The following is a 24524-nucleotide window of genomic DNA, read 5'->3' as shown; positions in this document are numbered from 1 at the left end:
GTCAACGTAGAAAGCCACACCCCTTTTCCTGGATACTCCGCCCCTTTCAGCGACATTTTACTAGGAGCGACTGCATTCTAGAGGACCCTAATAAGCTGCTGTCGGCTCCACAGCGCTCTTAGCGTCTTTTCCGTGTTTAAGGCGTGGCCTGCGAGAAAGAGGTTTGGAACGCAGAAGTCTGAAGTCCATCACAGTGGAGCGATATTATGTTGCCCGGTTAGAGAGTTTGTGTGCCAGGGAATATTACTGTTCACACCGGCAGAATGGCGAAGGCGGTATCTACATTGGTAAATGTTCTGGAGTCGTACAGGGGAAGGGACAGGATGGTGAGTGGATCCTGTACCATCTGTTTTATTGTACTAGGGGTCTCCGGGAATATCCAAGAGTGGTCGGTGCCTATGTGATCATTGGTGTAAGTGGTTATAAAAGTGTTAAATAAATAAGCAGTATTACAGTTTCACCCAGCATGGGGTGCACGGGCATCTTTCTGGGTGCAGCCACACCAGAGTTTCCAGAACAGGGAATTAACTGTTGATTCTACAAATTGACACGGTCATTCAGTGCTGACTGTTTAGGGAATGATGTTATAATGTTCCAAATACATTTGCATATTTGTGAAATGAGGAGTGACATAACTCCACAGTTCTTTGAAAGTATCCTCAAGAATAGTAATGAAATATTTCTCTTTAACCCCTTCACGCTCTGTGATGGATACATCCGCTGCAGAGCTATGAAGGGTATATGAAGAGGGCTCACAGAGATGGGCTTTGCTGCATATTGCCATTGCTATCACCCGCGGTCGGTGCTTGCACCGATCGCAGGTGGCAACCTCTTCTTTGCCGCCGGCACTTAAAAAGTGGCAAAACATAATGTAAAAAATTTATAAAATATAAAAAATTCTAATCTTTCAAATGTAATGAAAAGTGATCAAAATGTCGCACAGTCCTTAAAATGGTGGCAATGAAAACTTCGGCTCATTTAGCAAAAAATGGCACATCACACAGCTCAGTGCACCAAAGTATGAAAAAGTTATTAGCATCACGGGAAATTAAAATTTGTTACGCACTAAATAAGCCCTCACACAGAAGATGAATGTACACGGAAAAATGAAAAAGTTATTGATTTTTTGAAGGTGAAGAGCGAGAAATAAGCGTCCTTAACGGGTTAAAACAGCGCTTTACATGCATATTTCCAGTACATTGTTTTCACAGGAGTTTATAAAAGCATGCTAGCTACTACTTTCTTCTTATTCCTTCTTCTTATCAGATTCGCACACTATGCTATAGCTGTCAACTGCTCGGTGGAGTCCTCACCCAGAAGCATGGAGAAAAGCAGCAGTGTGGGAAGAGTCTTCTTCTTGTGGCATCTCAGCTCAGCCACTGCAGGACAGTACTGAGGCTGTTTGATGACCTGTCCATGCTGGCGTACTCTCTCCAATATGGTCTCGGAAAAAAGGTCTGTTCACTTTGTTGTACTTCTCAGGTCTGTCATACGGTAGAACAGTGTTGGCGAACCTTTTAGCACCCGAGTGCCCAAACTGTAACCCAAAACCCTGCTTATTTATCGCGAGGTGCCAACCAAAAATGAAAGCAGTAACTTATTGCTCCCTGTTCCACAACTTTCAATCATATTGACCTCCTGAGGACAGCAACACAGTAGAAAGATGGAAACGTTTCATAATTTTAGCTTCTTTCCAGTTCCCCTCTGTGCATAGAGAATCATGGGGCCAGCAGGAGGTCCTCCAAAAATAATTCGGCCCTGTCTAATTCTCCCTCTTCCTACAGTCCCAAGTAGCGAAGTAAGTATCAAAATATGACTGAAAGCTGCATCTTTTAAGCTGCTTGGAGCTGCAGGAAGATTCTTTGAGTCCTATTTGGTGTGCTGGGGCGATGGTCCAGGTGCCCACAAAAAGGTCATAGGCCATAGGTTCGCCACCACTGCGGTAGGGTTTGTTGATAGGGTTTGTTTGCTTTTTGGTTATTAGCACAGCACATAGACGGTGTGCTCCTCCACAAAGTAGCCACATGATCTACTGTAACTTGCTGTAGGACCTACAGGAGGGAAAAGAAAAGGTTATATGTTTACTCAGACACGTTGCTGCTCTTAGAGATTTTTATCTGGGGCTCAAACCCCTAATCATTGTAAAGGTGACTTTCAGATTATAGAGTCTTTGTATTCCAGCTTGGAATGGAGTAAAACCAGGAAAGACACACTGTCCTTTCTAAAGATTAGCGCAAGACTGCTTTATTCTCTTTGGCACTGAAACTCTTATCTGGAAAGTCATAACACACTCTGCAAGGGGCGTGCAAGTTCACAAGCGGGCAATACTACTGGGTGGTTTGACCCTTGAAATTCAACACTATTGGATGTAAGCACACAAAGGAATGTCGAACCATTGGCTGTCTTCACATAAATAAAATGCCCAGATGTTCACCTGGATACCTTCCTCTAGGGCAGTGATGGCGAACCTTTTAGAGACCGAGTGCCCAAACTACAACAAAGACCCGCTTATTTATTGCAAAATGCCAACACAGAAATTAAATTTATGATTTATACTCCCTTCTTTGTCCCAGGTACAGCTATCACTTTAAAATAGCTCTGTGCACAGCAAGTCCTGGGCTGTCTGGGACTGCAGGAAAATACCTGGAGTCATCTCTGGTGATGGCCTGAGTGGCCACAGAAAGGGCTCCGAGTGCCGCCTCTGGCACCAGTGCCATAGGTTAGCCATCACTGCTCTAGGTGGTGCTAGCGAGCACTAAGTCTTTGTGTGCTGAGGAACAAACCCCACCCAAACTTTAGTGAAAGTTATGTGAAATGAATGCTGAGTCTTTAAAATGTCTGACAGTATGTAAGATGGCGTCCAAGACCAGTGTGATATCCTTAACACTGCTTTCAATTAGCTCAGTATTTGAGTAAGACAATACATTTTTCTTTGCTTAGAATGATTGGGCTACAACAGAAAGCCCCCTCCCAAATCTACTGTTCCGTACACAATGGGGTTTATTTACTAAGGGTTGCAGATCGCACTTTTATCGTAATGTGCGCTGTTTTTTGGGATTTGCACAGCTTTGACACGTATTTAACAGGTATCTGCGCAGCTGTACTGGCTTCCATGTGACACAAATTACAAATTCGGGGGTGTGCCATCGGGTGATCTGACTGATTCGGAAGAGCGCGGGATTTAACTTTCAAATTGTGTCCCAATATAATGCACTTACATGCACCACAAAGAAGAAGGTGAACTCCGTGGGACCTAAGCGTGGAAGCGACACAGGCACAATATCGGGCGCATAATCTTAGTGAATCGCAGCACAGTCCATTATCGTTAGACAATGCATTTTTGGTGAACTCTCAGACCAGGTAAATAAATGTGCCCCAATGTATTGGGCACACCAGGATACTTTAGGTGAGCATCAATCATTTGGTTTAATTTAGAATTTTGGCATTCATTGCATGTTTTACAAATGTGCACATCTCTAATAGAAAATGAAAAACTTTAGGTATTAAAGGGGTATTCTCGTCTGGGCACTCACATTCAGTTTCATTAATCTGCCATACGTAAACATTTCTTCAATTAGATGTTATTAAAAAAAATGTTCCTGTGTGAAGATAATTTCTCATAAATGTAGCCATGTTGTCCCTTAGAAACAAGCTAGCTTCCTCGGATACGGCCACCTCTGCTGGAGTGAGTGCACAAAGAAACAAAAGGTTATTGTATATAAAATGTCTGGTAGTTACTACAGCCACCCTGTGGTAATGATAGCTGAATCCTGGTGGCCCGCAGGATTCTATAGCGCAATTCTGGCCACCACTGCCAGAGTGTGACGTGGTCGTATCAGAGGAAGCCATCTCGTTTCTAAGGGACAACATGACTACATTTATGAGAAATTATCTTCACACAGGAACATTTTTTTTATTAACATCCAATTGAAAAAATGTTTACATATGGCAAATGAATTTAATTAATTGTAAATGCCCAGATGGGAAAACCCCTTTAAGTATGTCACGCACTGTTGGTCTTCACTATAATTTAATGCATCTAATTACCGTACTGTTTCCTATGCAAAATTTGAGCATTCCAGAATACTTAATAATTTTATTATTTCTGTTGTTTGAATTTTTCCATCATTTTCTGTTAGGAAAAAGATTGTCTCATAAGGTGGATTTCTGTCTTGGGTAACATAATCGACCAGCTATACTATCCCTGTGAGCACCTGGCCTGGGCAGCTGATGCTGGCATTCTTCACATCAAGTCTGATAAGTGGTGGACAGCCAGCACAGCTCTTTGGGGTCTTTCACTTATGGTGGGAATTATACGGTAGGTTTTCTCAGTTTTGTACGTTTTTGTCATTTGTACATGAGTTTCAACGGAACACCTTTTTTTGGCTGCAAATATTCTAATCATTATATGTTTCTTTTTTTTAACTATAGATCTTTAAGAACCTTTATAAAGCTTAGAAGAAGCAAAGGAAAGCATTCAGCGTAAGTGTAAAATAAATAGTAACTGTATTATACACAGTGACATCTGTACAGTGTCAGACTGTTAGCATCGCCCCCACTGCCCGCTGACTACGCCAGCAGCATCTGAATTTCAACTGTGGAGAGGGCACAGAGTTAAATAAGGAGTATATGATAGGGGACCCATGAGATGGGGGCCACAATATTGGGGCATATGAGAGGAGGCTCACATTATGGGGGGATATGAGAGCCCCTCTACCCTATATTAGGGTAGAGATTTGGGGGCCCCAATTTGAGGGGGGATGATGAGGGGCCACAACATAAGGGGGAGATGAGATGAGAGAGGCCACAATATGAGGAGGTAATTGGAGGTCACTCTATGAGGGGGAGTTGAGAGGGTCGCCACACTATGAGGGGGGAGGTGAGGGGCCACAATAAGAACTTACAGACTTTCCCGGTTATTGTCTGTGTGGTTAAAGGAAATCTACCAGTTAAAAAAGTAAAAACGCCTACACTGCTCTTCATCCTGATTCCGACGCTTGTCTTCGCTAATCTTTACATACCCAGGAATCACCTGAAAAAGAGTTATAAGAGCAGCCTGGAATGTATGGGAGACGTATATACGGCCGATATACGTCCCCCATACACTTCTAGGGGCTCACGACCCTGTACGGGAGCGGTACGGCACCGTCTCGCTCCATAGCCCGTAGAAATGTCCTATCTTTCTACGTGATACAGCGCCGTGCGCTGTATATGCCTATGGAGAGGGGCGGGGGTGAGCCGCACTCATCCCCTGCTCCTCTCCGCAGCGCTGATGTATGCCCACCGCACTATGGTACGGCGGGCATACATCATCTGAACGTAGCTTAAGAGTGTAAAAAAAAAAGTCGGGTTGTATTAATGCGCTGCTCAGACGTAGGTAAGGTTATAACTTTTTAACGCTTTGATATATCCAGGTGATTCTGACATTTTCTCATGACATATGGCACTTTGTGTTAGTTGAAAAATTTGAGTAATATGTTTTGCATTTATTTATGGGGGAAAAAAAGATATTTAGCGAAAATTTGGAAAAATCCTCAATATTCAAAATGCTAAATATTCTACTTTTCCAGCACGTAGTCTTAACTCCAATATAACTTGATGACTAACATTTACTCAATGGGGGTCATTTACCAAGGGCATGATTCGCGTTTTCCCGACGTGTTACCCGAATATTTCCAATTTGCGCCGATTTTGGCTCACGCGATCGGATTGTGACGCATCGGCGCTGGCATGCACGTAACGGAAATCGGGGGGGGCGTGGCCGAACGAAAACCCGACGGATTCGGAAAAACCGCCGCATTTAAAAAAAAAAATGTGTCGCGGAGCTTGCACTTACCTTCACTCAGCCCGGCTTGGTGTATTCCAGTGTGTTCCGGGGAACTTCAGCGCAGCAGCGCCACCTGGTGGACGTCGGAGGAACTGCCTTAATGAATCCCGGTCGGACCCGAATCCACCGCAGAGAATGCGCCGCTGGATCGCGAATGAACCGGGTAAGTAAATCTGCCCCATTGTCTGCTTTATGTAGACATGGCTTTTTACGTGTCCTCTCATTTTTGTATGATGTTTAGAACTTTAGGTGTGATTTTTACGTTTCCTTCAAAACACAAGATCTCGGGCTTTACTTTAGTCCCAGGCTGCAATGATCAGCTGTAAGGTGTTTGTAATGAAGTTTTATTGATGATCTATGTTCCCATGAAAGCACAATACTTTGAATTGTCACGGGGGACAAAGAAATGTTTTTTTTCTGAGGTTATAATTAGAAAATATACCTGTTCCAGCTTACACACAAGTTCAACTTCAAAACAAACCTAAAGAACCTTTCTTGTACATAACCCAGGGCACTGCCTATGTAAGGAGCTTTAGAAAAGAGGGACTCTTGTTCTAGGAAGGCTACCTTTATGGTGAGAATCTTGATGGAGATATCACTAACTGATTCAAAGGGAGAATGAGATAAGGTCCCAAGAACTAAGGCCAAATCCCAAGAGGGCAAGGTACATCGTAGGTTTCTAGAAGCTGCCTTGATAAATCCTTGAGTCCAAGAGCTAAAATCTGCACTTAAATCTGTCCCTTTTCCAGCCTTTTCTGTAGGAAGTCTTAAATAAGAGCAATATTGGTGTGGATTTGGCATAAAAAGTTGAAGAAAACCTTCCAAATTCTAATATAAGTCTTATAGATCACATGCTTCTTACACTTTTGGAGTGTGGTGATAACCGAATCAGAAGGTCCCCTAACCCATCAATATTCATGCCGTCATGTGTACACGTAGAGGTAATATTAGACCCTGGAAGAGTAGATCTTGACCGTTCGATAGTACCCATTGTTCTGTTACAGGCAATTCTCTTAGTGCCCAAAAACCAGGCCCTTCAAAAAGGGGCTATTAGTATCAAGGTGGCTTGGGCTTCTCAGATCTTCTTTATGATTCTTGGAATCGGAATCAGCGGAGGGAAGCATAGGCCAGCTCCCATTTCCACTGCAGATACAATGCATCTAGGAACAGAGGTTTGTTTTATTGAGACTGCAAAACTTCTTTACTCTCTGATTTTCTCTTGTAGTGAATAAAACATATACAGGCGGTCCCCTACTGAAGGACACCCGACTTACAGACAACCAATAGTTACAGACAGACCCCTCTGACCTCTGGTGAAGCTCTCTGAATGCTTTACTTTAGTCCCAGATTGCAATAATCAGCTGTAAAGTGTCTGTAATGAAGCTCTATTAATAATCCTTAGTCCCATTAAAGCAAAAAATACTTAAACTCCAATTGTCACTGGGGCCAAAAATTTTTTTGTCTGGATCTACAATTATAAAATATACAGTTTCGACTTGCATACAAATTCAACTAAGAACAAACCTCCGGACCCTATCTTGTACGTAACCCGGGGACTGCCTGTATCTGGTATCTCCTCTTACTATATTAGTGAATATTTCCAGATTCCCCTTGTCTGTGAGTCTGAGTTGGCTTTTATATTATTTTGTCCCCTTGTGTGCACTGCTGTGGAGGCAAGATTCTCTTCTGCCAGGGAGAAGATCTGAGAAGTTATCTGCATCGATTGTAAATCTGTTATCCCCTGTGGCCCCCATAGGCTACAGCGTTTTAGTTTTCAGACTTAACCTTCAGATCTACTTTCCTAAATGATGGGTTAAAGAGCAAAGAGAACAACCATTAACTCTCTGAAGTTAGAGGATTGGCAGCTTACTGACTGATCCCAGATTCCTTGAAAGACCAGATCTCGGTAGTGGGCTCCCCAACCTTTTAAGCTTTCGGAGCCCAGGAGAGACCTACACCCAACTTCAGAGGGAAGAGGAAGTGGCTAGAATATCTAGCCACTAGAGAAAGGACTGAAGCACATGATGAGGCAGTACAATGAGACTGTGTAATGAGGACTGAAACCCTTCTCATTTCTGCCGAACATACAACTGTAGATGTTCTGAGTGAAACGGCACGGCTGGTATAGAGGATGTCATGAGACCTAGGAATTACTCCTGCAGCCCTGACCGATTCTAAAGCCCTTTCATTTTCTTCTTTTAAGGGGAGAATTTTTTTTTTTTTTACCTGGGAGTCTAGTTGAATTGTTAAGCATACTTACAATTCTCTGGGGCAGGACCATGGAGGATGTATCCTTGTTTATGTACCTACCAAGACATCCCAGGGTGGCACACAACTGACAAACCTGAGATTCCACCTATTTCTGTGAACTCCCTACATGCAGAAAATAGTCTAGTTAGGCAATAAACAGGCCTTCCCCTTTCCATATAAAAGGTTGCCATTTCTGCAATGATCTTTAAATGGCTACTCTTAGAAACTGTCTAATAAGGGATGTATTGGAACATGCTAAAAGGGATCTGCAAATCAATAGATGCCATGTAGCAACCTGGAAATAACAAATTTACTTTGCTGACTACATACAGCCTCAGAAGCTGGCTGAAGGGAACTCTGGACACCATTATGTCCCCAGATAAAGCATCATTTTAAAATTTGAAGGAAGGAGGCCATGGATAACAAATATAAGAAAATTAGCACAGTCACGATGGTCTATGAGTAAGTGCCTTGCGTTTATCATGCTTGATTTTGCTAATAGATTTCCTTTAAAGGACATCTACCACTACATTTGGTGGTAGACTGTCCCTAAACGGTTGCTTGTTACCTTAGGGGTGACGGGGGACCGCTGCTGGCATGCTCCAGGCTGTGTTGTATGCAGAAATATTCACTTTTAAACTTTATGTAAATGAGCCAGAGGCACTCACGGTTTGGCTACCCGAGCGCCCCCTGGCTCTGTCGGAAACTAATATATGCACGCCTACTCATCTCTAATCATCTTCTGCGAAGGTGGGAAGTGATTCAGAGAGTCGCTGACGTCACATGGCTGTCTGCTAATCTTGCGGGAACTACCTTTAAGGATGTATGAATAGGGCTTACCACTTAATGCATGGTGAGTGTTGGCTGTATTATGCAGCAAACCCCCAACGCTCACACCCTCCACGATCTTTGGCGTTTTAGGTCTGTTTAAAAATAATGCTGTATTACATTTAGAAAAGATAGCTCAAAGAAAACTACCTCCAGGAATCTATTTATTAAAGCAGATCTCTAGGGGTAGATTCCCCATGCAGGTTTGATCCAGAGGGTGTTAAAAAAAGGTTTGCTTGCTGCAATTTAGGATGCACAGGACTGTGCATGCACAGTGGCTCCTATCGCACCACTGGTTTCAAAGTTCTTTGTTTGCACTGTAGCTCTTGATCCCCACCTGTGCAAGCGTAGAGATCCCATGAAGCCTGCGGTAATATGGGAGCCATTGTGCAAAAAGTTAGTTTTCCTCTAAATGTAAAATATTTTAAATGTAAACTTTTTTTGATCATTATTTCAAATTTTAAGCCTAAAATTTTGTTTAACCCCTTAACGCATTATGACTCATTATGCCCTTTAAAGGGGTTTGTCCATGAACGAAATTTTAATCCCCTAGAGATGTTTACAAAATAAAGGTAATTTTAACCCCCTTACTTGACAATTTTTTTATTGATGTTTTAGTTCCTATAACTCGGTGATGGTCAGTGTAAAATTCCAGAGTGTAGGCAGGGACTCTAAGCAGACACTTCATGATTGCTGTAGTGCTGTGGGATGCTGTGTGCTAACAATGTGCTTAGATGATCAGGGCACAGGGTTTAGAAACACTTTCATTTCAGAGATCAGAGATTATGAGATCCATTAAATGGATGTAAAACACTCTCAGCACTGCTACATCTCAGCTATAACAATTTCAGACTTCTATACCTCATTCCCCTGCTATAAAGATTATACAAGCTAATTATCTGTAGCTTGTTGAGTAAGTCTTTGCACGCTGCTTGCCAAAAGGAAGTGTCTGTGTCAGAACTTGTAATGCAGGGGGGGGGGGGGCAGGATGCAGGCAGCACACTGTATTGTGCAAATAAGAGAAGCTATTCATGATAAGAATCTGCCCTGCCCCACCAGTCAGACTATTTACAGTCGGATCCCAGGGCAACAAAATTGTATACACCAGGACTGATCAAGAAAGTTGGAACTATATCTGTTAAATGCTTTATTTTTGGAGAGAAAATAATTGGAGAATGTTATTTTGTTATCCTTAGTATATTTAAAAATCTTGTCTTTGTGGGAATACCCCTTTAAGGATATATGAGGGCGGTGGGTAACCCATGGCTGAAACCCGCGAATGGGATTCGGTGAGCTCCAAAAGAGTGTGCCGGAGCCCTTATACTAAAATACAGTATAATTGTAGTATAAGGTAGAAACAATCGGACCCCCTAGGGTTAAAGAACCTAAAAAATAGTAAAAAAAAAAAAAAATTTATCGCCTAAATCTTAAAGATTTTAGGTATCTCCCCATATGGTGGCGAACCCCGGAAAACGTCACACTTTTTGCCATTTTACAATGCATAAAACATTTAATAAAAAGGGATCAAAAGGTTGTACAGAGCCCAAAATGGCAGCAATAAAAACTTCATTGACGCATGTCAGACTTGTGTAAAATGTATAAAACCTATATAAATTTAGTATCCCTGCGATTGTACTGACTCAAAGAATAAAGAAGAGGTGACATTTGGAGTGCACAGTGAAAGTCCTTAAAATAGTTTCAACTTTTTTTTACAATTTCATCGTTTCTGGAATTTTTTTTCTAGCTTCCCGTTACACAACATGGAATATGAAATACCGTCACTAGGAAGTACAATTTGTTAGGCAGAAAAAAGGCATCCTAAATGTAAAAAAAATTATGGATGTTTAACCTGTTCCTGACATGTGCCATAATAGTATTCCCCGACCATCGTCTTGCTATTACAGCACACGTTATGGTGCCGGCTCTTGAGCGGAACCAGCATATTGCATCTGACATCCAGCACAGACACTTGCGACCAGTGATTTTTCCGATCGTGGGTGTTAAAGGAAACCTACCACTTGTAGTGGCAGGTTTCTGATGGAAATACCGGGCACCAGCTCAGGGTGAGCTGGTGCCGGAGCTTATTTTCGTTAGTGTTTTAAACCGCGGTATCGCGGTTTAAAACACTTTTTAAACTTTATAGCCGGCGCAGGCAGGTACGCGCTCGGCGCTTACCGTGCACGCGGCTACATAGGAAGTGAATGAGAGCCGCGCGCACGGTAAGCGCCGAGCGCGTACCTGCCTGCGCCGGCTAATAAAGTTTAAAAAGTGTTTTAAACCGCGATACCGCGGTTTAAAACACTAACGAAAATAAGCTCCGGCACCAGCTCACCCTGAGCTGGTGCCCGGTATTTCCATCAGAAACCTGCCACTACAAGTGGTAGGTTTCCTTTAACCCCTTAGGTCAAGAATGACATGATGTGTGTCAGGGGCTTCTGATGTGGATCAATTTCCTCTCACGCTTCTTACCTGAGCGGTCTGATCCACCGATGGCAGCTTCAGGCCAGTTTGGCGAGTGCCTTGAGGCTTCAATCTTCTCCAAACGCCATTACCTACATACAGGGAGGACCCGGCTACAATCCGCTGAGCGTGCGCAGCATTATTGGGCTACATAACAACAAGGTCAATATGAGCTTGAACAAGCGATCAGTGGATCCCTTGTTCAAGCCAACTTGTATTAAAAAAAAAAAAATAAAACATTAAGTGAAAGTCCCCTAAACACCACCAAAATCTAACGCAAAACCATGTTACATGTAGCAAGGAAAATATAATCTTTATTGACAAAAGTGATATATATAAATATATATATTTCCAGATTGATCAGGCAAAACAATATAAAAACATTACCCTATAGCAAAACAACACAGGAAGGACAGACACCTGACAATGCTCCTGTCTTCCTTTAGAGCCCTGTTCAGACCACTGTCCTTTGGTCAAATACTAGCATGTGTACACAAAAACACATATAGAGCAAGGAAATAGGCATGGGAAGAAATAAATATATACCGTATATACTCGTGTATAAGCCGAGTTTTTCAGCACAAAAAATGTGCTGAAAAACCTCGCCTCGGCTTATACACGAGTCAATGATTAAAAAAATAATTAATTAATACTCACCCTCCGGTGTCCCCGATGTTCCTCGCGGCTCCCCGTGTCTTCTCTTCTGTCTTCTCTAGCCGGCAGAGTCGCGTCCATGCGATCTGCCGGCCGTCGCACACTGTGATGCGATGCTGTCGCCGCGGATGACGTCATCAGCGGCGACAGCGCTGCATCACAGTGTGCGACGGCCGGCGCAATCTCCCGGCCAGAGAAGAGTGAAGAAGCCGCCGGGAGCCGGGATGGGGATCTGAAGCCGCCGGGGGGTGATTATTAAGTTTATTTCTTTATCTGTATACTAATAGGGGCTGCTGTATACTACGGAGGGCAGACTGTATACTGATGGGGGCAGACTGTATACTGATGGGGGCAGACTGTATACTGATGGGGGCAGACTGTATACTGATGGGGGCAGGCTGTATACTACTGGGGGCAGGCTGTATACTACTGGGGGCAGGCTGTATACTACTGGGGGCAGGCTGTATACTGCAAGGGGACAAGCTGTATACTGCAAGGGGACAAGCTGTATACTACTGGGGGGCAGGCTGTATACTACTGGGGGGCAGGCTGTATACTACTGGGGGGCAGGCTGTATACTACTGGGGGCAAGCTGTATACTACTGGGGGCAAGCTGTATACTACTGAGGGCAAGCTGTATACTACATGGGGGCTGGTTGGCTGTATACTACATGGGGGCTGGCTGTATACTACACCCTCGACTTATACTCGAGTCAATAGGTTTTCCCAGTTTTCGGTGGTAAAATTAGGGGTCTCGGCTTATACTCGGGTCGGCTTATACTCAAGTATATACGGTATATACAAAAAATATGTTGTAAAGACCTTACAATTGTCATTTGTTGAATTTGCAGCATTAGGAGGTCACATTCACCGAAATCAAAAGCTATTTCAATCCAAAACATCCTAATAGGCCAAGTAACATGTTAATATAGGAACCCTTCTACTTGTGAGTTTTTGGAGAGTTTCTGCTTAAAATTCTTTGCTTTATGTCAGACCAGTCCCCCACAGCTGCTGTTTTGATGTGAACTGCCTCCCCATCCTCATAGATCTTTTGCTTGATGATAGGGTAAAATGTTTTGAAACTGTGCTGTATAACTTTGCATTTTGAGTTTATATATTATTTATTATTATTTTTTTTTAATATATTATTTATTTATTTTTTTTTTTTTTACCCCTGATCACAGACCCTTGTTTTCAGCTCAATGACCAGACTCGATTTTTCGAATCTGACATGTCTCACTATAATTGGTTATAACTTCGGAATGCTTTAACATATCCAGGTGATTTTGAGAATGTACTTCATGACAGTGGTAAAATTTAAGTGATAAGTTTTGCCTTTCATCCTGGAAAAAAATGAAAATTTGGCAAAATTTCGGAAAAAATCTTCATTTTCAAAGTTTGAAATGTTCTGCATTTCAGACAGGAAGTAAAACTACCTAAAAGCTAGACAACTAACATTTCCGGAATGTCTGCTTTATGTTAGAATGATATTGTATCCATCCTCTCATTTTTCTAGGATGTAATGAGCCTTGGAACTTTAGGTGCGATTTTTCAAATATTCATGAAAATCACCAAAACTTACATTTTGAGGAACAACTCAGCTTCCAAGTGACTTTGAAAGGTCTAAATTATAGTAAAACCCAATAAATTACCCCACTATATAAACTACACTCCTGTATTTAAAACAACTTATGTTAAGTCTACTAACCCTTAAAAGTTCTGCACTTCCATTTTGTTTTACCCCTTGTGAAAAACTTGGACTTTTTTGGAAAATACATTCATTTAGGCCAAAAATGACACTTTCATAATGACTAAAATGATGAAATGCTCTGCAAAGTTTGATGCCCAATTTTTCCCGAGTGTAGTGACACCCCATATGTGGTGGTAACCTGCTGTATGGGCGCACAGACGGGCATAGGATCAAAGCAGCGCTATTCAGAGCAGATTTGATTTCACATTGTACAGGCTATAACATTTATTTTTTTTTTGGTAATGTGAACATAGTTTCATAGTTTCTACGGTTGAAAAAAGACACTTGTCCATCAAGTTCAACCAAGGAAGGGAAGGGATTGGATGAGGAAGGGATTTAGGGGAAACAATTCTATATAACATAACCATCAATGTTATATAGACATATGAGGCTTATTATTTTGCCTGGTGAGATACAATGTATAGATAATAATAAGAGATAAAATCTCATGAACAAGCTATAGACCCCCAAAATTAATTATTTCAAGGGGGATATAAACAAAATTATCTTATTAATTACGATCAACAACTTTTTAGGGCCATAACTTTTGTATTTTTGTGTTGACAGTTGAGAGCTTATTTTTTGCGAAAAGAGTTGTTCTTTTCAGTTGTGGTTTTTCGTGTGTTTTTGTTTTTGTTTTTTTTACGTCATTTAGGGCTGATTAAGGGACATTTACTTAAAATTCAAATCTTTTTATAATAATTTTGTTTGGTTTTTATTTTTTTTTTACATTTTCCACTTATTGGCTTGAACAAGCGTTCATCTGATCGCTTGTTCAAGCCTTTACACTGCAATAGACATGTTTTACAGTGTACAGAGTAAGTACGCATGCTCAGTTGCTTAACCCGGTGTGCAGAGAAGCAGGCAGCCTCGGGGCACTTCCTGGACCCAGGGGCTGCGGCTGGAGGGATTGGATCCTCCAGTATGCACATCGGGGAGATTTTACGATTCTGGGCGCTAGTGCCGGGTCTGGGCTGCGACATTACAGCCAGACACCGACACTTTCGGTACCTGATGTCCAGAAATCTTCCTTTGATGCACCGCCATAGAAAGGCGCCACGTCAGAAGAAGTACCCTTAATCACCGCCATAGAATCCTGATAGGGCTGTCATTTAGGGGTTAATTTTGAAGAATATACTATCATCATTGGGAGGCTATTTCAATAACATCTGATTTATACTCTAACGTGTGATGATTTTTGTACTGAGAAAAATATAATTTGCATAATTTAAAATGTGATGTGTGTGTGTGTATATATTTATAATCCTAGTATCTTCTTCTACATACCGTATATACTTGAGTATAAGCCGTGATTTTCTGCATAATTTTTGTGCTGAAAAAGCCCCACTTGGCTCATACTCGGGTATATAAAAAAAAAAAAAAACTTGGTACTCGTCCTCCGGCGTGGACCTACGGCGTCCTCTTCACCCACAGTACCTCATTATATGTCTGGTCTGTTGTTAGAATGGATTTATGATGAAAATGCTTGTGACGAGCTCCCTTCAATGTTTTTGCTCTTCATCTTGACTGCACAGGATGTCAAGGCTGTCAAGATGACAATGCTGTATCTTTTGTGTTCTTGTGAAGATTCAGTTTTGACATTTATATCTGTAACAGTTGCAGTAAGAAGAACTTTTGTGAGTGTCATAGACGTTTTAACCTTTAGGACAACAGGATGAGTGAACAAACTTTAAAGATTTTACCTTATGTTTTTTATAATGTGTGGGGGGCAGGATATTCAGTAATTTACCAATATACATCTATTAATTGTTCAGCACTGCTTTCTTGCAATGTAAAGTAAAGCTCCCTGGTTCAAAAATGTCTTTACCTCATCAGCCAAACATTCCTGACCATAAAACGGCAGCAGATGAAGGCTCATGTGATCTTGCTGTCCATGACCAAACAAACTTCCAGAACATTGAGATAGTATTAACAAATAAACACTGTTTGTAAGTTACTTAATATCGTGCTCCCCCAAACATTACGGTTAACTTGAATTAAAGTGGCCAACTCCTTTTAACACTGTATTGGGATTTAAGCTATATCTTACATTGTGGCTGAAAGTGGAGGAGCCCAGTCAAAATCTAACACTGGTTTTTATTGTTCTTAAGTTTGCAAATTTAGAATTGAAAAAAAAAATCTAGCAGTAGTTTTAGAACAGTACACTGGTTTTGTTTGAAGAGGGGACGAGAGCCACAATTTGAGAAATATATGTTGCTTTATTTTGATAATTTTCTCTTTTTGCAGGGATGATCCCCCAAAGAGCCGAGGAGAAATTAAGTTCCAGATGAGATCAGAAGTTTTGTGCATTATCAGCTGTCTCTCTGATCTAGTTAATGCCATTCACTGGATGCCCACTGGCTTTCTATGGGGGGGATCCTCTCCAACATGGTTGGTTGGTCTGATGGGGACAATTTCTTCAATGATAGGAATCTACCAGACTGCTGCTGGAGGAAGTTCTGCTGGAGTATAACGTCAGGACAGAGACATGCATACTGTGGATCTTCATGTCTTACTGCCTGATTGCAATAATGTTATGCTAGGCATGGGCTCCTAGCAATGTATATGCTAGGCTGGTTTGTTTAAAAGCCAATAGAAATACTCAACAAGAGGTTATTTCAGGTCTATCTCAGTTGACTGTTAAATAGACAAAATCTTCAATAACACAAACTAATAAAAAAAATATATAACTTTATTACACAAAAAGTATGAACCCGGACTACCCACTGACAGCAGACGTCAGCAGACACAGGTCTGGAGAAAGACGTCACTGCAGTTTTCCTGCACTAGCCGTAGACCCTAGGGAGAGAAGGGGGATGCGGTTTATTACCACATCTTCCTTCTCCTATCATCACAGCCATCACATCATCACAGGTCATTTTGAGCTAAATATATACTATACTAAAGCTCAGGAAAAATTTTACGATTAAAAAAAGGAAGTTATGGCCCTTAAACCAATAAGTATGAAAATTTGTTAGAAATGCTCCGGCCAATAAAACCTTTTAAGGCCTGGTGAGAAAGTGGTTAAATAATATAAGAGTATTATATGATTGGTTGGTGTAAAATGGACATAAAGCAATGCAGCCAAGATTGTAAACACCGAAGCGCACAAGTTTTCCATGAACCTTAATCTTTTGTATGTGTATAGAAGACAGATCGATTTTATTTTTTTTGGATTGGATGTATACTTATTTTGTCTCTTGGGATACCTGTGAGTCTATGGGGTCACTCATCTTAGTCTTTTTCTCTGTTTATTTCTTACATTTGTGTCTCCTTTTCACTTGTCCAGTTAGCTTCACAGCTAAAGAGTTTTCCAGTAATTTATTTTTTTAATCCTGATGTTGACTTTTAAGAAGAAAAAACTCCACTCCCCAGCTGGCGAGGGAAAAAGTTTACAGGGTTCAAGAATTTTCAAGTTATGCAAACTTCTATACCAGATTTATCAAGAGAAATCAAACAAGCCCAAACCCCATCTTCCCCCCCCAAAACAAAGACACACATTTTAGACTAAAGATAATAATTTAATTGATAATTATTTACTAACTTGGCTGCATTGAATACCCACTCTGCTATATGCTGTACCAACTGGAATAAATATATATTTACCGTAAATATTTTTTATGCATTGGCATTCTTGTAGGTTTTGTGACTATTCTTTTGAGCTTTGCGATTGATGTTTGTTAACATACATGTTCCTTTGTAACTTTTAACCTACCCTCACATAGCCCATTATTTTGGACGTGTACTAGCCATTGTTTCAACTGCCAATACAATTCCCCTGTCTCTTTTATGGTCTCATGCACAAGTACTATTCCTTGCAAGTTGTGCAGTTTTTATTATTGTCCTCTGCTCGGGAGTAGAGCTCACAAATACAGTTGACTGTCGGGACCATTGTTTGCAGCCCTGTACATTTTCTTCCGCAGGTATGCTTAAAGTGAGTCTACCAGCTCTACAGGTAACCTTGTGACGTGAGGCCACTCCATACTTTTCCTCTTTCACAGTTTATAGAGAAAACTGTTTTATTGCAAGTTATCATCTTGTTGCACCCATGGTATGGCAATAACTTTTTTTTTTGTTTGTTTCCCTTCCGTTTTAGAAGGTTGCGTCAATCATTGTGTAAAAGGGCAGTTGTTTGGCTGAGTAGAAAGACAAAAACAGGTGAACGAGCAGGATTTACCACACACCTGGTGCACAAAGAAGATCCTTTGCCTACATTTCCTTTTAAAATGAAAAATGAATGGATAACCGTAAAAGGGAATCCGTTAGCTGTTTTAACTTTACGAAACTACATAATGTTAGGTAGTAGAACTGGAAAGAGAGCTGGTATACTTCCTTTCACTGTCTCAAAGCTTTTGGACAAAATATGTTGATTTTACATTATTAACTGTGGTTAAGATTTTATGTGATTTAAATTTATATTTCTTTACAATATCCATTGCACGATGGTGGAAATAACGGTACCAATGTGGCAAGTACACTTGGAGAGATTGATGCGGTTGTAATAGTACTTGAGTATAACTATAAATACTTTTAAAGGACATCTACCTCAAGAATCAAGGATTGTAAACCAAACACGCTGACATACCGATATGTGCTTCTTTTAGCTTCTTAGGCTGATTTTCATAATTTTTAAAAACTTTTTTTTGTAAAAAACAGGGCATGAGGGGGAGTTAATAGAATCTGGAGTGCCCTAGACACTTTTGCATAATTTGCAATTTTTTAAACTTTTTTTTCCCCTTGATAACAAGGGCATTAGAAGGTAAAAGAAAAGCAGATACTATCAAGGGAGGCACACAGCAGTATGTCAGTGTGCCTGGTTTACGATATATGATTCTAGTGGTAGATGTCCTTTAAACTTTTCTTCTTTTGACATTGATGAGTTCCTTACCGCATTGCTTATTATACTCTTTGACTTGACAAGGTTAATGATATTTCAGTATTGTCTGTAGACACCCTTGGTTCTGGTAACCAACTTTCACCAGCCTTGGAGACTACATACTAGTTCTGCACTGGACCTGCACTGCAATATGTTCTTCAATAGGTATTCTAATGCTATGATAAACTGTTGTGGGCACCTTATTACGAAGTAAATTTGAAATGAAAATGTAAGTTCAATTTTTGCACTAAAATTTGATATTCCATATACATTGCCACATATGTTATTGTTTTATAATAAACAGATTTTAGTACATGCAAAGAAAGTTGTGGAAGTGTGTGGGGGTTTTTTTTTTTTTTTTCCAAATTCTGCTTTTATTGATTGGTAATAAGCATGAAATGTTCTAGGCCAGAAGTACAGAGTTTAATCTATTACAGTATATATTCAAGTATACGGTCAGCCATTGTTTAAGTCCTACTAGGCTGCTTAGTTGTGGCCTTGGTATGCATAACAACAACATTATTTTTTCATTTTAACATTAATGCTTACGTTAACATTGACAGATGGGGGGGGAGGGGGGTTGCAGTGTGTACGGGTAAGGAAGGGGTAGGGTAAGGAATTTGGCAAAGTGTTCATGTGAGTGTGAGGCACAACTAGAGAGCTCTTCCATTCCATGAATTTGTGAGACTTTCTCCGTTCATGCTGATCTAGGTGGTACTGCTGCTATTTAGTATGTTGCCAGTATTGAGGAAGACAATTTCATGCCCCCTGAGTGAAGGCCTTGGCATATTAAAGGGAATGAGAGCATGGTACTGGACGGGCATATAGCACGAACACTGTCCTGAACATTGTCCAAGAACTCTTTCATAATTGGACATGTCCACCGTATGTGTTTTTATGTCCCAGTTTCTTGGTTACATCTCCAGCAGTATCAATATATCGTGCAGTCCCCAACTATGTAGGAGCGCTACGGTTTTGCACCGACGTGCCAAGAGTTTTAAATGGTTTTCTTGAAGCCTGGCACGCCTTGAGAACCTCCACAGGTGAACCTGTACAGGTGTCTCAGTATCCACGTTTTCTTTCTATCTCTTATATTATGTCCTTCTACCATGACCTAATATATAGGGGAAAGTCTGGTGCTCTCGAAGCCATCCGACAATCGTATAAGTAAGAGACTGTGGTGGCCTTGCATACCTCCACCACCACTGCTAGTTCTAAAGGTTTTGATGCCCATGTTGTGGAAGTGTTTGATTTGAATAGGTCACTATTCAAATGTGAAAAAGAATCTTTAAATATCTTCACCTCTAGATTGCCTCATGTTCTAAACACTCAGCTGCAGTGTGACTTGTCGTGCAGAAGATGGAGATCTTTAAACAGGTTCTTCCACCATCTTTTTAGACTTTTTATCATAGTTGCTTAGGCAGCTTGATAAATGTGGCAAGGTTTGCACTGGATTTGATACTTCTTGGTGACAAATTGCACATTTTTCTGCAACTAATTCCTAAGTATTTCCTACATCAGTAGGGGAGTAAATTTTGTCAAATTTAAAAAATTGTGCAGTTGAGACATTTGGTTGCCTGAAAACTGATGTAACTACAATGATACATTCCCCGATGTCTTATATGTGGATAGGAAGGCGCTTTCTCTACTCCTGTCAGAGCTTTGAGTCAGTTAGTGTCAATAGAGAAATACTCTTCCTTCCTTTGGTGGGCCGAAAGGTAGTGGATCGCTCCAGTTTCCTGCAATCTACATCATGTTTCAACAGGACAAAGCATAAGATTTTAGTGGGGCCCTTCTTCAATGTTTCCATATTTATTTTTGCGTTGTGTATAAAATATCCCTACCACTGCATTCTGTAGTCACAAAAAGTTGTAAAGCTTCAACGTATGCTGCACATAGTTCCACATAGCAACTCCCCCACCCCGAAAGAAAAAATAAAACGCAAAGCATTAATACATAAGAGAATCTATTTATGAAATATCCCATATTGTTTGTTGACTTGCATGTGTCTGAGTGCAACGTGTATTTGGAGCATCTCCATAGACTTGTATGGTGTGTTTTTCAGGCGCTTGACTTGCCAAAGTAGAGCATGCTTAGAGTTAAACACACGTTAAAAAAAACTGTGGATGTGTGCATGAAAAAATGCAAGTCTGAAAAAACCCATTGATTACAATGGGTCAGAGTGCAATGCAAGTTGTGCATGTCAAAAGCACGCACAAAACGAGCGCATGAAAAACGCAAGTGTGAAAGGGGCTTTAATCTCTATGGTTTCACGTTGTACATCCAAGTTAGAATCCAAGCACTACCTTGATGCCTTCACTACTGTACTACTGCATCCGAGATGTTCTGCAATTGGACAGCATTGTACCAGATATTCTGCATTCTGTGTTCTGAGATGTGTTCATATGCTGACTATGCAACAGCAGAACCACTTACCCTAATGAATGAGCCCTAATGTTTCTCTTGCCTTGTGGTGAAGGCTTAGATTTAGATTTTTCCTAAAGAGCTTGTTGTTTAGCTTTTGTCTCTGAAAAGAGCTTTTCTGTTTTTCCTTACTGTTCACAATAATGACTTGTCATGAAGCCACAATAGCTGGTAATTGGTTTTACATTTTTCCCACAATACTATATTTCCCTACTATCGTGCATCTAAAGTTCAAATATAAAAAAGCTGAACTTGGTATAATAAGCAAATAACTGTTATATTTATAGGATTATGTCTGAGGATGCATTTGCTCTTTGAATTAGCTGGAGGCACAAGCGTTATTTACTGTTAATATACACATGTACCTAATTTATACTGCGTAGTATATGTGTGTTCAGTATATGTTTTCCATCCCCAACTCCTGCTTTAACACTTAATCGGATCAGTAGGTGACATGCACTGGTTCCCAGTTATTTTACACATTTATTAGTATCTTAAATGGAAACAAATATAATTTTTATTACATTGAAATCAATAAGCTTCATTTATCTACTCTGAGGGGGTTGTCCAACTTCCAAAAAATGTGTAATCTATTACAAATGCACTAATATAAACCCCCTAGCCACCTCCTAAGAAAATGGGGAACATTTACTAAGAACACAGTGCAGTTTACCTATGTACTGTGCAGAGGGTGCCAGATTCCGGATTTGTGGCGCCCATTCTATATGAATTTGGTCCCAACAGAGTGCAGCCCTTTTTTTTTTTTTTTTTTTTTTTTCCTGGTGCACCTTTAATATAGGGCGTGCAACACATTTCTGTCAGACTTTGTTTGTTAAATCTGGCGCACGGTCTGACTGAGCAGGGGACACCCCCTATAGTGCAGAAATTTGTGTGTGTGTGTGAAGATGGACTTTCTAAAGACTGTCGCTGTTGAACTTGAAGCACCACCACTATTCATAGCCGGAGTAGCGAATGCACATATAAATTCTTTAACCTTTTATTGCTCCCATATTAAATATGAGTACTATTGATAGTGCTCCTCACATTCTTTTTGAGTTTTCATGTGTTGCGCAAAGTTTAGTGCAGCTGCGCCACAAAACCGTCACGTGCAACACTTAAATACCTGTGCAAGCAGTTTGCACCTAAAAAAAAAGTCCAAAGTCCGCCAAAAAAACTGGTGCAAGGCCCTTAGTAAGCCCCAATAACTTTTTCATTTCTCTTTAGCTGTCTCTGTATCAGGGGTCGTTTTTTTTTTTTTTTTTTAAATGACCGTTTGTCTTTTAATGGCACCATGGAATACATAAAATGTATTGAATAATAATTATGGCCTTGATTTTTGGTGTAATAAATGTTGTGCAGTTGGCAGTGCACATTAAATAACATTTTACATATATTACACATGACACTACGGTTAAAATTATACCAAACCTGTATAGGTTTTTATGTTGAATCAGTTTATTGAGAGAGAGTTCAACAAACAGTGAACAAGAAAATCAAAACAAGTAAAAACGGAAGAAAGAGTTATCCACGTAGGGATAACAACAGAGCGAATTACATTGACAATGCATATTATGGAGGAGTACAAAGCATTTTGTTTGTTATTTAAGGCGTGGTGCGATTTCTCAAAATTGTACAGGTTTGAACAATACTAGTCGTGAGAAGCTGCTAGACAATTATGAACGAGCCCCTTTTTGGACCCTAAGTTCCCAGCAGTCCAGATGGTGAGAGCTGGTATTTCTCTGCAGGGCCATTAGTAGCTTCTGCGTCTGGAAAGGAGGGATATGACAATGGCAGAAACATATACATATCTGAGCAAGCACCAGATAATTTTCAGCTATCTGCTAATGCCTCCTGTCTATGAATTGTAAAAATAACGAACGAAGGACAACAGGAGAGGGTAAGAGTGTAGGGAAGGGAATAGCAAGAGGGGGGGAGGGAGACCTTCGCAAGCTTAAATGTTGGTGGGGCAACATGTAGAGGAAGACAGGAATGAAGGGAGAAAGGAGTAGAGAAAAGAAAATAATGGCCTAGCATCCTATCCTCCCATGAGGTCGCTAAAAGCTTTAGAATCCTTGAAGTACAGCCATGGCTGCCTCACACGGATCTTTCATAAGCGTCTGGCGTCACCGCAGCCAGCTCCTCCATGTAGGACAGCGCCAACATCTCTTGGGCCCATTCCACCATAGACGGGCAGACCGCAGAGCGCCAGTGTCTGGGGATCACTGCTCTTGCTGCTATCAAGCAGAACCTCAAAATGTTTTTCTTTTGAAGGCTGATGGATCCTGGGAGCATCGACAGCAGCGCTATCTCCGGGGAGGCTGTCACTCGTTTACCTGTTATTTGTTGGTATGTGGCAAATACCTGGTCCCAGAATCGTCTGAGAGCATCACAAGTCCATCAGCTGTGTAGCATGTCCCCTTTCTCCTTTCCACAGCGCCAACACAAATCTGAGACAGAGGGGAAGGCCAAGTGGAGCACTGTCGGCACTCGGTACCACCTAGATACAATCTTGTAACCCTTCTCTTGGGCAGCGCAAGCAGATGATATGGGTGAAGAGGAAGCGTTGCCAATCCTGTTCTGATGGGGCATTGCCTAAGTCACGCTCCCAACCTTTGACAAAGGAGAGCTCTGCTGAGTCCGGGCCTTGGGATAAAAGAGAGTATATTTCTGAGATAACATGAGAAGGGGCAGTAGTGGACCGGAATAATCTCTCGAACTCTGTCAGGGATTCCGAGTATGCAGCCGCGGAACCCACCCTATTCATGAAACACCGGAGCTGTGAGTACTCAAACCATGATGGGTTAGTTACTTCAGGACGAGGGTGAAAATCCGCTAGGTTTGGTAGAGGGGAGCCCTGTAAGATATCATACAATCTGGGGTCTTCAAGCACCCCCCATCCCAAAAATGACAATTTTGACATCCCTGGAGGGAAACCGGGCTTGCGAAATATTGGTGTGAGGGGGCTAAACTGCCGGGACAAAGTTCCTCTTGAAATCAACAATCTCCATAGTCGCAGGGCGTCTTTCAGAAGGGTAGCCTGAGGGGGAATAGAGGGGACAGTCTCTGGAGAAATCAATGGGAGGAGCTTAAGCAGTACTGGAGAGTAAGCTTGCTCTAAGGACACCCATTGTTTAGTTGAGGTGTGGAATTGCCAGTCTACAAGTCATGTGAGTATTGAGGCTTGATGGTACAGTTTTAAATCAGGCAGACCAGCTCCCCCCCTGGATTTGGGGCGAGTTAGGACCTTCCAGCCCACTCTAGGTCGACTAGAGCCCCATATGAACTGTAACATGGCCGAGCGCAGTGATCGGGAAAAATGTGGCCGGGGGACTCATGGGCACCCCCTGGAAAATGTACAAAAAACCATAAATGCTTCAGATTGTGCTCCACCAGAGGTATGTAATTGAGGCTATACAGTTTAGACAAGTCATTGGGAACCAAGATGCCCAGGTATC

The 24524-nt window shown here is 41.3% G+C and overlaps 1 protein-coding gene across 1 annotated transcript; it reads left to right on the top strand.

Moving 5' to 3' along the window:
• The first annotated feature begins 37 nt into the window (after nucleotides 1-37).
• Nucleotides 38-17381, top strand: PEX11G (peroxisomal biogenesis factor 11 gamma). The gene is made up of 5 exons (XM_072112834.1): nucleotides 38-326; nucleotides 1267-1455; nucleotides 4140-4318; nucleotides 4432-4482; nucleotides 16017-17381. The coding sequence occupies exons 1-5, from the start codon at nucleotides 264-266 to the stop codon at nucleotides 16240-16242; spliced, it is 708 nt and encodes a 235-aa protein (XP_071968935.1). The 5' UTR covers nucleotides 38-263; the 3' UTR covers nucleotides 16243-17381.
• The last annotated feature ends 7143 nt before the right edge of the window (nucleotides 17382-24524 follow it).

Source organism: Engystomops pustulosus, chromosome 1, assembly GCF_040894005.1.
Source record: "Engystomops pustulosus chromosome 1, aEngPut4.maternal, whole genome shotgun sequence".
Taxonomy (NCBI): Eukaryota; Metazoa; Chordata; class Amphibia; order Anura; family Leptodactylidae; genus Engystomops; species Engystomops pustulosus.
The sequence above is the reverse complement of the archived record's forward strand: the minus strand, read 5'-3'. Positions and strand labels throughout refer to the sequence as shown.

Excerpts from the sequence above, each read along its gene's own strand:
- PEX11G (XM_072112834.1), top strand. The coding sequence starts at position 264 with ATGGCGAAGGCGGTATCTACATTGGTAAATGTTCTGGAGTCGTACAGG. Across the intron at positions 1,456-4,139 it reads AATATGGTCTCGGAAAAAAG|GAAAAAGATTGTCTCATAAG; the intron begins GTCTGTTCACTT and ends ATTTTCTGTTAG. Across the intron at positions 4,483-16,016 it reads AGCAAAGGAAAGCATTCAGC|GGATGATCCCCCAAAGAGCC; the intron begins GTAAGTGTAAAA and ends CTCTTTTTGCAG.